At 48.9% G+C, this 16,804-nt stretch overlaps 1 protein-coding gene across 6 annotated transcripts in view; it reads left to right on the forward strand.

Moving 5' to 3' along the window:
• Positions 1-16,804, forward strand: part of PSEN1 (presenilin 1) — a 67,582-nt gene that overhangs the window by 10,387 nt on the left and 40,391 nt on the right. For 4 of the 6 annotated variants that reach the window (XM_075065422.1, XM_075065421.1, XM_032781366.2 and 1 more), the window contains one exon: positions 10,423-10,566. In XM_075065422.1, coding sequence (XP_074921523.1) covers positions 10,483-10,566 — 84 coding nt within the window. In that variant the 5' untranslated portion in view covers positions 10,423-10,482. Of the gene's footprint in view, positions 1-4,074; positions 4,302-10,422; positions 10,567-16,804 lie in introns of all 6 variants that reach the window. The other 2 variants (XM_032781363.2, XM_032781364.2) reach the window with 1 other exon arrangement.

Consider the following 16,804-nt stretch of genomic DNA (forward strand, 5'->3'; position numbering starts at 1 on the left):
AGTTTGCTCACTTCAAAGAACGGTTGAAATGTCTATAGCCAAATTGCTTTGTCACATTTAGAAAGAACATACAATAATGCTAAAACAGATGCTGTCCTGTTAAGAAGTTTGTAACAGACTCTAGAGTGTTTGGTAATTAAAACAATTGCCTTCTGGTTGGGTGAAATACACTTTCCTTTCTGTCCTAATGTAAAGAGACACTTGACTTAATAGTGTTGCAAAGAAACACATTTGTTTACACATTACTAATAACTTAAATGAGTAAATGTAAAAATTTTTTACAATTAAATTTACCATGACTGTAACTCACTGCACCTTTTTTGCATTTTGATGAGGAAAATAGTCGGTTTTGCTTATACGTGTTCACTTCTAGGTTCTTCTCAGTACTGTAATATTTTGCCTTCAAACATTTTAGGGTCATAGATTCCAAGGCCAGAAGGGACTACTGTTATCTAGTCTGGCATTTTGTAAAACAGGGGCCATAGAACTTCCCCAAAATAATTCTTAAAGCATACCTTTTAGAAAAACATCCCATTTCGATTTAAAAATTGAGAGCGATGGAGAATCCACCACAACCCTTAGTAAATTGTTCCAATGATTAGTTACACATTCTGTTAAAAAAATAAGTCTTATTTCTAGTGCCCTACCAACTTAACAATCATAAAAAATGCATTGTGGACAGTGAAATCTGGCTTCCCCTGTGATATCTGGCTAGTATAGGAGAGGGGCAGGGCTGGAGGTGCCCCAGCCAAGGACTGCTATCCAGCTGCTAATCTTGGCCAGGCTGGGTAGGGACAGGACTTTCTTGGCCCCTGCAAGGACCCCTGCCCCTCTCCTGCTGCAGCTTTGGGAGGTTCTTGGAGCTGGATTTGACCTGGGAGTGGCCTGTGCAGGGGAAGAGGAAGTCCTGTCCATCCCCAGCCCTGCCGAGACTAGCGGCTGGAGCCAGATATGCGGTAGGAGGCCCTGGCTGGTCACCTACCTGTAAGGCCAGCCCTGCCCCCCCAAAAGTGATGCCCCCAGCACACCCCATGACCCCTCCACAACAGCTTTATGACACCCTTTTGGGTAGGGACCCCCACAGTTACAGTACCCTGAAATTTCACATGTAAACATCTGAAACTGTGAAATTTACTTTTTTTAAAATCTTATGACCGTGAAATTGACAAAAATGGACTGTGGCTTGGTAGGGCCCTCGTTATTTCCAGTCTGAATTTGGCTATCCTCAACTTCCAACAAGTGGGTCGTGTTATACCTTCCTTTGCTAGAGGGAAGAACCCAGTATTAAATATTTGTTTCCCATGTAGGTACTTATGGTTTGGACTTTATTCTGTTTGCCCATTATAAATGTAATCAAGTCACAAAGATTTGTACCTAAGCTACCATTAATTTTTACTTCTGTGATCAGTTTCCCTTTGTCCTGTCAAGACTAGGCGGAAATTATTATCTGTAACATTTAGAAATGTCAACGATGTTTTAGCACTGGCAGCATGAGATCTCCAGCTTATATCATTCAAATTGAAGTCCCTCAAGATTATGCATTTCTTTTATTCCTTACACATTATAGATAGGAGTGTTCATTCTGTTCCCTAGTGTGATTTGATGCCCTGTGGTAGACACCAGCTAATACTCCATCTTCTCTGTGTTAGGACAGGGGTCGGGAACCTACGGCACGTGTGCGAAACAAAGCACACGAGCTGATTTTGAGTGGCACGCTTCCACGGTCCCAGCCCTCAGCCCCACTGCTCTCCCCTGTGGGGGCAGCAGGCAGAAGCTTGGTTCTGCGGCAGCCAAGCTTCTCCCTCCCCCGCTTCTTCCCCCAGTGTGGTGCTTTCCTGCCCCGCCCCCTCTCCTTCCCTGTGCCAATCAGCCGATGGTCCTTGCGAGGGGGACGGGGAAGAGCGGCAGCATGTACACAGCTCCGTAGAGGAGGCAGAGACAGAGCCTTGGGGGAGCGGGTGGAACAGGGCATATCCCTTCCAGCCCCCTGCCATGAGCCACTTAGGGCAGGGGGCTGGGAGCACCCTCACGAGCCGAGTACCCCAGCCCTCTGTCCTGACCCCCCCACACACACACACTCAGCCTTGTGCCCTGCACCCCCCACAACCCCAACTGTCTGCCCTGACCTTTGAACCCCCCCCAGCCTTCTGCCCTGCATCCCCTACGCCCCCCAGCTCTCTGCCCTGACCCCTCCCACACACACTCAGCCTTCTGCCCTGCATCACCACACACGCCCAGCCCCCTACCCTGAACCCTCACACATACCCAGCCTTCTGCCCTACATCCCTCCCACACCCAGCCTTCTGGCCTGACCCTTGAACCCCCCTCACACCTCGAGCCCTCTGCCCTGACCCCCGCAGCCTTCTGCCCGACCCTGAACCCCCCCCCACAGCAGCTTCTGCCCTCCCCCCCACACCCCCAGCCCTCTGTCCTGACCCTTGAACCCCCCCCCCACACAGCCAGCCTTCTGCCCTACCCCCCCAGCCCTCGCCCTGACCCCTGAACCACCCCCCAGGTCTGGGGTCCAGCCGCAGGCCTGCTTAGCCCGCCTGCGCTGCCAGCCTAGGTGAACAGAACCCCAGGCCAGCAGCGAGCTGAGCAGGCTGGCGGCGTAAGATCAGCATTTTAATTTAATTTTAAATGAAGCTTCTTAAACATTTTGAAAACTTTGTTTACTTTACATACAATAGTCTAGTTATATAATATAGACTTATAGAAGGAGACCTTCTAAAAACATTAAAATGTATTACTGGCACACGAAACCTTAAATTAGAGTGACTGAATGAAGACTCGGCACACCACTGCTGAAAGGTTGCCGACCCCTGTGTGAGGACATTGATCCATAAGCATTCAAGGTAATTTTCTTCTGAGTGATCAGTGACTCAGAAACAGATTATGCCATTTTTGACATAGTGGTACTCCTGCTCCCCTTTTCTCCACTCAGTTCTTCCTAAATTGGTTAAAATCATTGATTTTAACATTCCAATAGTGCAAATCATCCCAGTGGGTTTCAGTAATACCAAATAGATCAAATATAAGCTTATAAATGCACAATTCCAATTCCTTTTGTTTGTTATACAGGCTCCTCGTACTGGTATTTAGGCAATTAAATAATTTCTTTTCTCCTTATCCTTTGGTTCCTTGGTTAGTGCTGTTCTTGACATCTTGATTCTAGCCTCCTTTTACCCTCTGCTTTTGTTGTCATTTTAATATCCCCCTGACATTTCTAGCCAACCTATTCCCAAGAGATGGTTTCCTCTTTTCCTGGGGTAGAGGCCATCCAAACTATACAGCCTCCTCTCCCTCTAGAAGGTAGACCAATGTTCCTCAAAACTCAAACCCTATACCACTTCGCCTAGCGAAGTGGTTCATTTCGGGTTCTGTTCATTTGTATTTAAAACAATTTTATTTTCATTTGTTGCTAAACATTTTTGAAGCATTTGTATTTGATTTAGATTTTATTAAAGATTGTTTTTATGAGTTTGACCCAGATTAGACAATGCCCTTTTATTATGGATTCCTTGCTACTCTTTCATTTTTCTTAGATAGTTTCTCTCACTGTTGATGTCACGTTCAGGTCTTTCTAAGTGCACCCCCATCTCGTGTTCGGTCTTTTTCCCTTATCTGTCTTGAGGTGGAATCTTGTGATGATCAGACCGGGACTTAGTATGTTATACCAACTTCTTATTGCCCAGCAGGTCCAAGTGGGTTTGGGGCAACTACATTTCTTCCCTTCAGGAACCTGTGATCAGTAATATTGGCCAAGAGCCTTCTTAAAACCAAGTGTTTTTGTTTAGTAGCTTAACAAAGCATTAGGCCTGGTCTGCACCACAAAGTTAGGTTGGGTTTGTGGGGAGAAGAGGCTGTGCAGGCACAGCTCCAATCCAGCTGTAGAAACGTTGACATCTGTGAGTAGATTGCTGGGGGCATGTGGGAGAAGGGCTACAAGAGGGACCAGCCACACTACCACATGAAAGCCAAAGACTTGCACCAGAAGGCAAGGGAGGCTATTGATCGATTTGGTGCAGAGCCACACACTTGCCACTTTTACGAAGAGATTCGTGCCATCAGCAGAGACCTCACCACCTCCAAGAGCCCGGTGGGTACTTTGGAGGAGCCCAAGTCACAGGCGCCTGCCATGAACAGCAAGGAGGAGGAAGTGGACAAGGAAGAGGAAGAAGAGTATGGGAAAGAGGCAACTGGGGGATCCAGTTGTGAGAGCCAGGACATATGTTGTACTTCACCAGGCCAATCCTGACAGTTGAGCACGGGCAGTCATGATGCTGAGGAAGGAACCTCTGGTAAATATGTAGTTTGCTTTGATATTACAGGGATGGAACCCCCAGTAGCAAATTTGTGCTACTTGTGCTAGAAGAGGTAGTGAAACAACCAAGGGAGGTAGAGTTGCTATCTGCATTTCATTTCCCTCTAGAGTTAGACGCAAGGGGCTGTGTGGAGCAGTTGGTTTATGTGCACTGGGATGTCCTGTGAATCCTGCATAGAAATCTTGATTAAACTTTCCTGGGGGTAGTCTGCAATCCTTTGCTGAAGGCTTCTTGGGAGGGCTGCCTTATTTCTTCCACATCAGTAGGACGCTTTTTCATGCCACTCAGCGATTACTCCAGTGAGCAAGAGAGCAAAGCCAGGCAGAGCACACTACAGCTACACACACCACTTTGGCTTGCTATTAAAACAGTCTTTCAAAGCCCCACTGAGCCATATAGCTCTGCGCTGAGCTCTTCTTATAGGCCTTATATCTGGCTGTTCAGATTCAGCAGACACAGCTGCTTCATGTCCGCCCTCCACCCCAGCGGAAACTTTCCCCCTTGGCTTCACAGATGTTATGCAGGAGACATCAGGCAGCTATTGCCATTGGAATATTTTTTTTCACTGGGGTCCAGTCTCGTAAGTAGGCAATGCCAGTGACCCATCAACTGGCCAAAAGCACATTCACCTGTCATTCCACACCTGTTGATCCTGTAGTTGAAGTGCTCCTTGGTGCTATCAAATGGCCGGTGTACGGCTTCATGAGCCCTGGGGGAAGGGGTAGGTTGAGTCTCCCAGGATCACTATTGGCATTTCAACATCTCCAGTGGTAATCCGCCAGTCGGGAAAAACAGTCCCTGCTTGCACCTTTCTGAACAGCCATTTGTTCTTAAATATACTCGTTTCATACACCTTCCCTGACCAGCCACACTGATGTTGGTAAAGCATCCCTGGTGATCCACCAGCACTTGCATAACTATAAAAAGTAGTCCTTTCTATTGATATACTCTGTGGCAAGGTGGTTTGGTGCTAAAATAGGGATGTGTGTGCCATCTGTTGCCTCACTGCAGTTCGGGAAGCCCATTGCTGCAAAACCATCCATTACCGTCCTGTGGATTGCCCAGAGTCACAGTCCTCCATAGCAGGCACTTAATGGCCCTGTGCACTTGCATCAAAACAGCTCCCAGGGTTGGTGTCCCAACTCTAAATTGATTTCTAGCTGACCAGTAGCAATCTGGCATTGGAAGTTTTCACGGTGCAATCACCACTTGGTTCTCAGCTGTTACTGTCTCTCTCATTTTGGTCTCCCTGTGCTGAAGGGCTGGGGTGAGTTCGCCATGCAAATCCAGAAGTGTGGCCTTGCGCGTCCCAAAGTTCTGCAGCCTCCGCTAGTCATCCCAAACTTGCATGCCAATGCGATCCCACCAGTCAGTGCTTGTTTCTTGGGCCCAGAACCAGCACTCAGCCATCTGCAGCTGTTTCCTGAATGCTGCCAACAACCTTGAATTGTTTGTTTCTATGTCCCACAGCAATCTAGCCTCCAAGGAATCGTCATGTTCCCTGTGGCTTCTGTTGCAGCTCTGCAAATACTGCAGGATCAGGCGGCCCATTCTCGCAAAGCTCATCACAACAGTGCAGAGCTGTGCAGGATCTATGCTTCTGTCACAGATGGCAAACAGTGAGGAGGGACGTGGATTTGCGGGGATTTTTGAAGAGAGGCACTAAATATTATGGGATAGAGAACATTGCATTATGGGAAGTTGAATCCATGCTCCCAGTCACCTCTGCATGACTCATTTTGTCCCATGAGGCATTGCATAAATTTCCCAAAACACCCTGTGCTGGATCGTGGTGAATTGCGCAGTGGGATAGCTACCCAGAGTGCATTGCACTCTGCATTGATACAAGCACTCCTGGTGAGGATGCGCACCGCTGACACAAGGAGCATAGGATGGACATGCACAAACGATGTAATAAATGCAGGGACTGTATGCTGCCATAACCTAGGTCGACATAATTTTGTAGTGAAGAGATGACCCTTGAGGAAGAGATTTTAAAAGCAAGAGCCTAGATGCACATTAGGGTTTGTCTCCATTTAAAAAGCTACAGTGGCACAGCTAGGCACTACCTTCACTGATGGGGGAGAGGGGTTCTCCTGTCATTACAGTTAATCCACCTCACCAAGTGGTGGTGTTTAGGTTAATGGAAGAATTCTTCCATCGACCTAGCCCTGCCTATGCTGGGGGTTAGGTCTGCATAGTTGCAGCTCTCACGAGTATGGAACATTCACACCCCTGAGAGATGCAGCTATCTATGCTAATGTAAGTTCCCAGTGTAGACCAACCTTCAGTTAGGCTATATCTACACTAGAGACCTTACAGCGAGACAACTGTACCACTGCAGCTGTACCTCTTAAGGTCTCCCATGTAGGCGCTCTATGCCGATGGGAGAGAGCTCTTCTGTCGGCATAATTAAACCACCTCTAAAGAGCAGCAGTAGCGATGTCAGTAGGAGAGCACCGGCACTTCTGTCACTTGGTGAGGGGATGTATTTTTCATACCCCGCCCAATTAAAGTTTTTACTGACAAAAGTGCTAGTGTACACATAGCTTTAGATCAGTGGTCTCCAACCTTTTTACACCCAGGATCTACCCTGCCCTGCTCTCTCCATCGCTCGCTCTCCCCCAGCCTCACTCACTTTCACCGGGCTGGGGTAGGGAGTTGGGGTTGAGGGGCGGGTGCAGGCTCTGGGCTGGGGCCGGGGGGGTTGCAGTGTGGGAGGGGGCTCTGGGCTGAGCCTGGGTCAGGGGGTTGGGATGCAGGAGGGAGTGAGGAGTGCAAGCTCTAGGAGGGAGTTTGGGTGTCGGAGGGGATACAGGGTGCTGGTTCTAGGAGGGGGTACAGGGCTGTGGCAGAGTGTTGGGGTGCAGGAAGGGGTTTGGGGGTCTGGCTCTGGGAGGGGGCTCCATGCTGGGGAGCAGGAGGAGGTCTGGGGTGCAGGCTCTGGAAGAGGACTCGGCTGGGGGTTGGGGTGCAGGAGGGGGTATGGGTTGCTGGGTCTGGGAGTGGGCTGTGGGATTGGGGTGCAGCCTCCTGTCAGGCGGCACTTACCTCCAGCGGCTCCTGGTCGGCGGTGGGCGTAGCAAGGCTAAGGCAGGCTCCCTGCCTACCCCACCCCCACACTGCTTCCAGAAGGGGCCAATGCGCCCCAGGGGCTGGGGGTCACATGGCTCCATGCGCTGCCCCTCTTTGCAAGCACCATCCCTGCAGCTCTCCCAGCCAATGGGAGCTGCAGGGGAGGTGCTTGCAGGCAGGAGCAGCATGTGGAGGGAGACCCTTGTCCTCTCCCCTCCCTCCCCACCTTGGGCTGTGGGGCTGCGCTAGCTGCTTCCGGGAGCGGTGTGTGGCCGGGATAGGCAGGGAGCCTGCCTTGCTGCCAGAGATCGTGATTGGCTGGAAGATCATCTAGGATCGACCAGTTGATCACAATTGACTGGTTGGTGACCACTGCCTTAGATAGACTTACCTCCTATGTTACTAGAGCAGGCTGGAACCATTAGAGCTAATCACTCTGGCATTGTCTCTTAATGACCATTAAGTGGAAGTCATTATTAGAAACGGTTTCCTGTCTCTTTCCTGAGGTGGATAGACTCTGCTACCCAGACAGACCTCTAGGGAGAAATGTCAATTTCCACGTATGGTATGGAAACACTCAGCAAGTGAGAGATCCAGATACAATATTATTTATTAAACAGCACCCCTACATTTGTCACTTGGTTTTCTCTAAAACTCGTACTGAATTATTTTCCTGTGTCCTGGCTTTTACAGTCCAGTTTCCTGCCTCTAGTACTTAGCTGTTGGGTGGGGATGTGGGAGAGGAGAGGGAGAGATTAATTCATATGTATCTTATTCTTTTTGCATTAGAGCTTGCACAGATTTTAAGTAATAACTGGGGCTGCCACTTGTATATTATGCATGGCACATTTGAGTTGATTTGCCCAAGTGCTATCTGTTAGGGGATGTGAATATGCATTAATACTTGAAAACTTGCTGAAGGTTTTTGTGCTTAGTAATTGAATGGAAGTATTGTTTTGTGTACCTCCAAGCAACTGCCAGAGCATTAAAGATACTAAATGCTATATGTCAAATTTCAGTTTTTCAAATGTCAAGATTTAAAACTATAAACTTGCATCAAGAGGCTGAGAGATCTCCAACCTGAGAATGAGTGAACCAAGAGTGAAGAATCCTGCATGTGGTTTACTGTTACTTGGCTGTGGGATATGGTGTGAGGTAATGAGGCTAAGGAAAGTTATAGGAGGATGTTCTGCAGTCTAAAATACAAGTATGTTGTTTACATTGTGAACAAATGTGCAATGAATGTTTGCATAATTGCTCAAAGTGAGATAAAGAATTTATCCTCTTTCTCAATGACTTATAGAATCCTACACTTGGCGCTTCTTTTGTTTACCCTCATGGCTGACTGACTTTTCTGATAATTTTTTTATTTTTGTGCTGGGAAATCCCCATAGGGCAGATTTTCATGAAAACGTAGCATGGTTGTACATCACCAAAGATCAGAGGGGTAGCCCTGTTAGTCTGGATCTGTAAAAGCAGCAAAGAATCCTGTGGCACCTTATAGACTAACAGACATTTTGGAGCATGAGCTTTCATGAGTGAATATCCACTTCGTCAGATGCATGTAGTAGAAATTTCCTGGGGCAGGCATATATATGCAAGCAAGCCAGAGCTAACAAGGTTAGTTAAATCAGGAAGGATGAGGCCCTGTTCTAGCAGTTGAGGTGTGAAAACCAAGGGAGGAGAAACTGCTTTTGTAGTTGGCAAGCCATCCACAGTCTCTGTTTAATCCTGAGCTGATGGTGTCAAATTGCAGATTGAAACTGACAGCTCAGCAGTTTCTGCTTTGAATCTGGTCCGGAAGTTTTTTGCTTTGGAGGAGGGCCACCTTAAGTGCATGCTATAACGTGGGCCAGGGAGGTTTGAGTGTTCTCCTACAGGTTTTCTGTATAGCCATTTTTCCTAATATCTGATTTGTGTCCCATTTATCCTTTTCCGTAGAGACTGTCCAGTTGGCCCGTGTACATAGCAGAGGGCATGCTGGCATAGATGCATATATTACATGGGGATGTGAGTGTGAATGACGTGATGTGTGGCTGATCTGGTTAGTCCTGTGATGGTGTCACTGGTTAGATATGTGGGCAAGTTGCATTGAGTTTGTTGCATGCGATTGTTCCTGAGCTGATTACTGTGCTGCAGTGTGCAGTTACTGGTGAGATATGTTATCAGGTTGTCAGTTGTCTTGGTGGAGGACTAGGCCTGCCACCCAGCCTGTGAAAGTGTGGGATCATTGTCCAGATGCGTTATAATCACTGATGATGCGTTAAGGGTTTTAGCTGGACTGTAATGTGCATGGCCAGTGGAGTCCTGTTGGTTTCGTTCTTGGGTTTGCTTGCAGTAGGAGGCTTCCTGGTACATATTCTGGCTCTGTTGATCTGTTTCCTTATTTCCTCCTGCAGTATTTTCATTTTGGGAAGCTTGATGGAGATTTGTAGTGTTGGTTCTCTGTCTGAGGTAGAGCAGTCGTGCGGTTGTACCTCAGTGCCTTGGCTGATAGACAATGATCGTGTGATTGCCGGATGGAAGCTGGATGCGTGTGAAGTAGCATAGAATTCAGTATGTTTGTCAGGTGAGGGTTTAATGTGACCATCACTTTATTGCACCCATGGTGTGTAGGAGTGACCTCCCTGTAGATTGTCCAGGCTGAGGTTGATGGTGGATGGACAGCTGTTAAATCGTGGTGGAATTTTTCCAGAGTCTCCTTCCCATGGGTCCAGATGATGAAGATGTCATCAATGTAGCGTAGGTAGAGGAGGGGCGTGAGTGGACGAGAGCTGAGGAAGTGTTGTTCTAGGTCGGCCATAAAAATATTGGCATATTGTGGGGCCATGCGGGTGCCCATAGCGGTGCCACTGATCTGGGGATATATATTGTCATCAAATTTGAAATAGTTGTGTGTGAGGATAAAGGCACCAAAGAGAAGCAGGAGAAATGGTTATCCTGTGTCTACATGAGTTATGAAAGATTTTTTTTTAAAGAGTTGGTGGATATGGAATCTTAACACATCTGCTTTTCCTTGCAGTGTCTCAGGAGGAAAGATCTGTTTTGTGTAGCAATAATTGGTTTCCACAGAGCTGTCTCAATGACAGAGCTATCTGCACACCTACCTCAGTTCCAGCATGGGCAGCTGACAGAAAACTTCCCTGACAACCACCTGTGCAATACTGTAAGTAACAAACTGCTTCATCAGGCAATCAGCTTGCAAATACCTACAAGATAATAAGGTGATAAGTTAACATACATTCGTCAAGAGCAAATTGTGTCAAACCATCCTAATAGCTTTCTTTGACAGGGTAACAAACCTTGAGTATGGGGGGGAAGCGGTAGATGTAGTATATATTGACTATAGTAACGCTTTTCATACCGTTTCACGTGACCTCGTAAACAAACTAGGGAAATACAACCTAAATGGAGCTACTATAAGGTGAGTGCATAACTGGTTGGAAAACTATTCCCAGAAAGTACTTATCAGTGGTTCACAGTCAAGCTGTAAAGGCATATCAAGTACAGGGATCAGTTCTGGGTCTGGTTCTGGTCAATATCTTCATCTGTGATTTAGATAATATGACATGGAGAGTACACACACAATGTTTGTGGACGATACCACAAACTGTTTGCCAGAAGCTGGGAATGGGCGAAAGGGGTAATCACTTGATGATTATCTGTTCCCTGTCAGAAGACAGGATACCGGGCTATATTGACCTTATGTTACCAAGATGGGAGGGGGTTGCAAGTGTTTTGGAGGATAGGATTAACATTCAAAATGATCGGGACAACCTGGAGAAATGGTCTGAAGTAAATAGGATGAAGTTCAATATGGACTAATGCAAAGTACTCCACTTAGGAAGGAACACATACCAAATGGGAAATGACTGCCTAGGAAGGAATACTGCGGAAAGGGATCTGGGCACAGGTGCCAACTTTTAAAAGTGCTGGGGAATGCTCAACCCCTGGCTCCATGCTGGGCTCTGCTCCCATTCCACCCCTTCCCCCAAAGCCCCAGCCACATCCCGCCTCTTCCCACCCTTTTGCGCCTAGTTCCACCCCCTCCTCTGAGCGCGCCACATCCTCGCTCCTCTCCCTCCAGCTTCCTGCAAACCATGAAACAGCTGTTTGCTGCAGGTGAGAGGCACAGGGGGGAGGAAGGGGAATGCTCTGATCTGCAGGGCCTGCCAGCGGGTGCAAGACATGAGAGGATCGGAGGGGAGCTGATAGGGCTGCTGGTGGGTACCATTTTTTCCCTGTGGGTGCTTCAGCCCTGGAGCTTCCATGCAGTTGGCGCCTTTGGATCTGGGGGTCATAGTGAATCACAAACTAAATATGAGTCAACAGTGTAATACTGTTGCAAAAAAAAAGTGAACGTCATTCTGGGATGTGTTAGCAGGAGTGTTGTAAGCAACACATGAGAAGTAATTCTTCCGCTCTACTCCGTGCTGATTAGGCCTCAGCTGGAGTATTGCATCCTGTTCTGGGTGCCTCATTTAGGAAAGATGTGGACAAACTGGAGAAAATCCAGAGAACGACAACAAAAATGACTAAAGGTTTAGAAAACATGACCTGTGAGGAAAGATTGAAAAATTGTTTTAGTCTGGAGAAGAGAGGACTGAGAGGGAACAAAACAGTTTTCAAGTAGATAAAAAATTATTACAAGGAGGAGGGTGAAAAATTGTTCTCATTAACTTCTGAGGATGAACAGGAAGCAATTGGCTTAAATTGTAGCAGGGAAGATTTAGGTTGGCTATTAGGGAAAACTTCCTGACAGGGTGTTTAAGCACTGGAACAAATTGCCTAGGGAGGTTGTGGAATCTTCATCATTGGAGGTTTTTAAGAACAGGTGAGACAAACCCCTGGCAGGGATGATCTAATTAGGGAAAGATCTGTTAGGGAAAGGGTGTTATAAAATTTGGAGAGTGCTGATCTAAACTAAATTCCTTTTTGTAGGGGGAAAAATCGATATACTCACTCCACAAATTTATTCCTCATGAGACTTCTTTTTAATTTTAAAAAATGTAAGAAGTATCTGAGATTCTTCTTCGAGTGATTGTTCACGTCCATTACACATTAGGTGTGTGCGCACTACGTGCACAGACATCAGAAACTTTTCCCCTTAATGGCTCCCGTCGGGCCAGCGGGGAGCCCTGCTGGAGTGGCGCCTCATGCTAGTGCATATATACCGCTGCCGATCCGACCCCACTTCAGTCCTTCTTACAGTCCATGGCGGCTTTGGAACAGCTCTCTATCTCTTGCTTGCGAGTGTCCCTTATCATAGTTATCAGCAATTAATAGTTATCAGTAGTTAGTAGTTATCAGTAGTTAGCACTTCTTAATAATAGATAGTTAAGCTTTCTTTGTTTAGGTGTTGGAAGTTGTCTCCAGCACCAGCCCTGGGCTGCCGGGCATGCCGCAGGCCCAAGGCTTGCTCCACGTGCCACAAGCCTATGCCAATTAGTGACCCCCACGACTCACTGGTACGGTCGAAGGGCCAGCCTTCAAGCTGAGGGCGCTCCCTGCATAAGAAGCCGGTACTGCCCAAGCAAATGGGTGCTCAAAAGTGAAGTGCTGCCCCGGGAAGTGCTCCGGCGGCTCTAGCACCGAAGAGCCCATTGAGCCTCGGGCTAAGCGCCTTGAGTGCGGAGGAAGGGCTGGAGGAGCTCCTAGAACAGCCCTCCACACCAGACACTTTTGAGGTGACAGAGGACCTCATTCAGTTGTCGGTGGCAAGCTCCCTCTCTGCCAAAGAGAACCCTCCAGCACCATCTCCTAGAGTGCCGTCAAGAGACAAGCCGGCAATGGTGCGCCAATCGAGGTCACCATCCCGGCACCACTCCCGGCGTCGGTCCTGGTCGAGCTCAGCCTCTGCAGATTCGCAGTTGCCCCTGACCCAGCAGGACTCGAGGGCACCAGCTCCCAGCCAGCATACAGTACCGGCCCAGCCAGGCCACTGCTCCCCAGCACCATCACCAGACTGGCTCCAAGGCAACACAAGATCGAAATCCCCAGGCCCGAGCAGAAGCCAACAATCCCGGTCCCAGGAGTATTGGTACCAGTACTGGTCGGCAAGAAGCTGTTCTCCAGCCCCTCGGCGGCATCATTCTGTGGCACCATCTTGGCCTTCCAGGTTGGCGTCCACGAAATCTGAGGTGGACTCAGGCTGCTTCAGCTATGCCCGCAGTTATGCCCAAACAACAGCAAAAGGCGTAGAGCAGAAGGCTTTGCCTCTTCTAAGGGATACGACTTCCTCTTCTGTCACCCGGCCCCCTGTTCACTGGTCATCTCAGCAGTCAATGAACGGGAACAACATGGTCAGCAAACCCTGGCTCCTAAGGCCAAGGAGGCTAAACGTCTACACCTATTTGGCAGGAAGGTCTGTTCCTCTGGGGGCCTCCAGTTGAGGATCACGAACCAGCAGGCAATCCTAAACAGACACAATTTTAATTCCTGGATGGCAGTTTCCAAATTTGAAGACTCCTTGCCCCAGGGCTCTCAGACTGAGTTTGCAGCCCTCGTGAATGAAGGAAAGACGGTAGCCAAGACTTTTCTGCAGGCCTCTCTCGACTCGGAGGATGCAGCTGCCAGAACAATCACCTCAGGAATGATGATGAGGCACTCGGCATGGCTGCAGGCGTCAGGCCTTTCACCAGAGGTCCAGAATACCCTTCAAAGGGTCTGGTCTCTTTTTGAACCAAACGGATACCAGGCTACATAGCCTCAAAGACTCCCGGGCAACCCTCAAGTCGTTGGGAATGCACACCCCGGTGACTCAGAGGAAGCCTTTCAAGCCCCAGCCGACTCAGCAAAGACAGTACCAGCCCCGCCCTAGGCAGGAGCCTACAGGAGAGGCAGAGACAACAGGCAGAGGCGGAACAACACGCTTAGCCAAGGCCAGGGCAAGGCAAGCCCCAACCTGGCAACAAGCAAGAGTTTTGAAGGTGCGCTCGAGGACAGCGTACCAAGCCAGTTGCCGGATTTTTCCCTATGTTTCCTGGACCGATTGTCCCACTTCTACCGTGTGTGGTCCCGTATAACATCAGACCGTTGGGTCTTATGCACGGTACAAGTGGGATACATGCTTCAGTTCTCCTCCTTCCCTCTCTCCCACCCCCCTTCCCTGCCCCTCTTCAGGGACCCCTCTCACAAGCAACTCCTTATGCAGGAGGTACAGATGCTCCTTGAGGTGGGGGGAGTGGAAGAGGTCCCGTGGGATCTAAGGGGGAAAGGGTTTTACTCCCATTCTTTTCTTATTCCCAAAACAAAGGGGGGTCTTCAACCCATTTTAGACCTGCACGGACTCAACAAATTCTTAGTCAAGGTCAACTTCTGCATGGTCTCCCTAGGCACTATTCTTCTGTCCCTGGATCTGGGGGATTGGTATGCTGCCCTCACATGAAAGATGTGTATTTTCACGTCGCTATTCATCCCACTCACTGGCGATTTCTGAGGTTCACTATAAACCAACACCATTATCAGTTTATGGTTCTACCCTTCGGCCTGGTGCACCCCCCCCCCCGTTCACAAAATGCATGTCGGTAGCGGCAACCTTTCTACGAAAAAGGAGAATTTGAGTATACTCATACCTAGACGACTGGCTTCTCACGGGTCAGTCCGAGGAGGAAGTCTGTTCCCATGTGGCGGAGGCACTGGACATATTCCGCAGGCTAGGCCTTCTAGTCAACATGCCCAAGTCCTCCTTGATACCTATGCAAAGGCTGGAATTCATTGGAGCAGTCCTGGATTTGGTACAGGCACGGGCAAGCCTCCCAGAATCCAGATTTCTGGCCATCCAGTGTGCCGTAGATTCAGTGCTGAAGTTCCCTACGGCCAGATGCTGCCTGCAGCTCTTAGGATACATGATGGCTTGCACCCATGTAGTCAGACACGCTCGATTGCGGCTCAGGATTTTGCAGTTGTGGCTAGCTCAGTCATATCACCCGGACAGAGACCCCTTAGACCTTGTAGTGACAGTCTCTGCCCAGGTGTTGGACTCCTTGCACTGGTGGCTCAACCAGCAGGTAGTTTGTGAAGGGATCCCCTTTGCCGCACTGCAATCCATGCTGACGCTGGTAGCAGACGCGTTAGACCTCGGCTGGGGAGTGCACTTGGGGGATCTACGGATGCAAGGTCCAGGGACAAAATGTTGCTCCACATCAATGTGAAAGAGCTCTAGGTGGTTTGCCTAGCCTGCCAAACCTTTCACACTGCTTTAGAAGGTCACAGCGTGACCATTCTGGCACAACACTACTGCCATGTTCTACATAAACAAGCAGGATGGAGCCCAATTTTTTCTCCTCTGCCGAGAGGCCCTTCTTCTATGGGACTTTTGTATAGCACGCTCAGTACACCTTGTAGCATCATACCTCCCGGGGGAGCAGCTGGTGGACTGCCTCAGCAGGTCATACCGCATGCACGAATGGTCGATGAGACTGGATGTCTTGCAATCAATCTTCCAGAAGTGGGGATTTTCCCAAATGGGTCTCTTTGTCACCAGGGACAACAGTCAATGCCCACAGTTTTGCTCTTTCCAAAATCACAGACCAGGCTCAGTCGCAGATGTTTTTGGGATCCTTTGGAGAGGAAGCCTGAAGTATGTCGATGAGCAGGAGCAGTGGAAAGGCAGAGATCTCCTCAAAGTTCGCAGAGACAAGGCAGTAATGATTCTCATCGCCCCAGCTTGGCCCCACCAACATTAGTTAACAACTTTGCTGGAGCTGCCAGTAGCCAACCCAATTGCCCTGCCCCTGCACCAGGATCTCATGACGCAGGACCGCAGCCACCTGCTCCACCCGAACCTACAGACTCTGCAGCTGATGGCATGGAAACTCTGTGGTTGAATGCGATGGAGAGCCAATGCTCTCTTCAAGTGCGACAAATTCTCCTCGGCAGTAGGAAACTTTCCGCTAGGGCGACATACCTCACTAAATGGAGGAGGTTCTCCTGCTGGTGTGAACCAAGGCATATACAGCCACTTCAGGCCTCCATTCCAGTTATCCTGGAATACCGGCTGCACCTTAAACATCAAGGTCTTGCCCCTCCTCAGTTAGAGTGCATCTGGCTGCCATTTCGGTGTTTCACCCGGGGGAGTCGGGGCATTCTGTGTTTTCCAACTCCATGGTAGCCCAGTTTCTCAAAGGGCTGGAGAGGGTGTTTCCCTACTCACGGCCTCCGGTCCTTCCCTGGAACCTTAACTTGGTCCTGACCAAGCTTATGGGACCCCCGTTTTGAGCCCCTAGCCTCTTGCTCTTTCGCTCACCTCTCCTGGAAGGTGGCGTTTTTGGTGGCCATTACTTCTGCAAGGAGGGTGTCCAAGTTGAGGGCCCTCACCTTGGAGCCCCCTTATACAGTTTTTTATAAGGACAAAGTGCAACTTAGGCCACACCCTAAATTCCTCCCGAAAGTAGTCTTGCAAT

The sequence above is a fragment of the Chelonoidis abingdonii genome, chromosome 4 (assembly GCF_003597395.2).
Source record: "Chelonoidis abingdonii isolate Lonesome George chromosome 4, CheloAbing_2.0, whole genome shotgun sequence".
NCBI lineage: Eukaryota > Metazoa > Chordata > Testudines > Testudinidae > Chelonoidis > Chelonoidis abingdonii.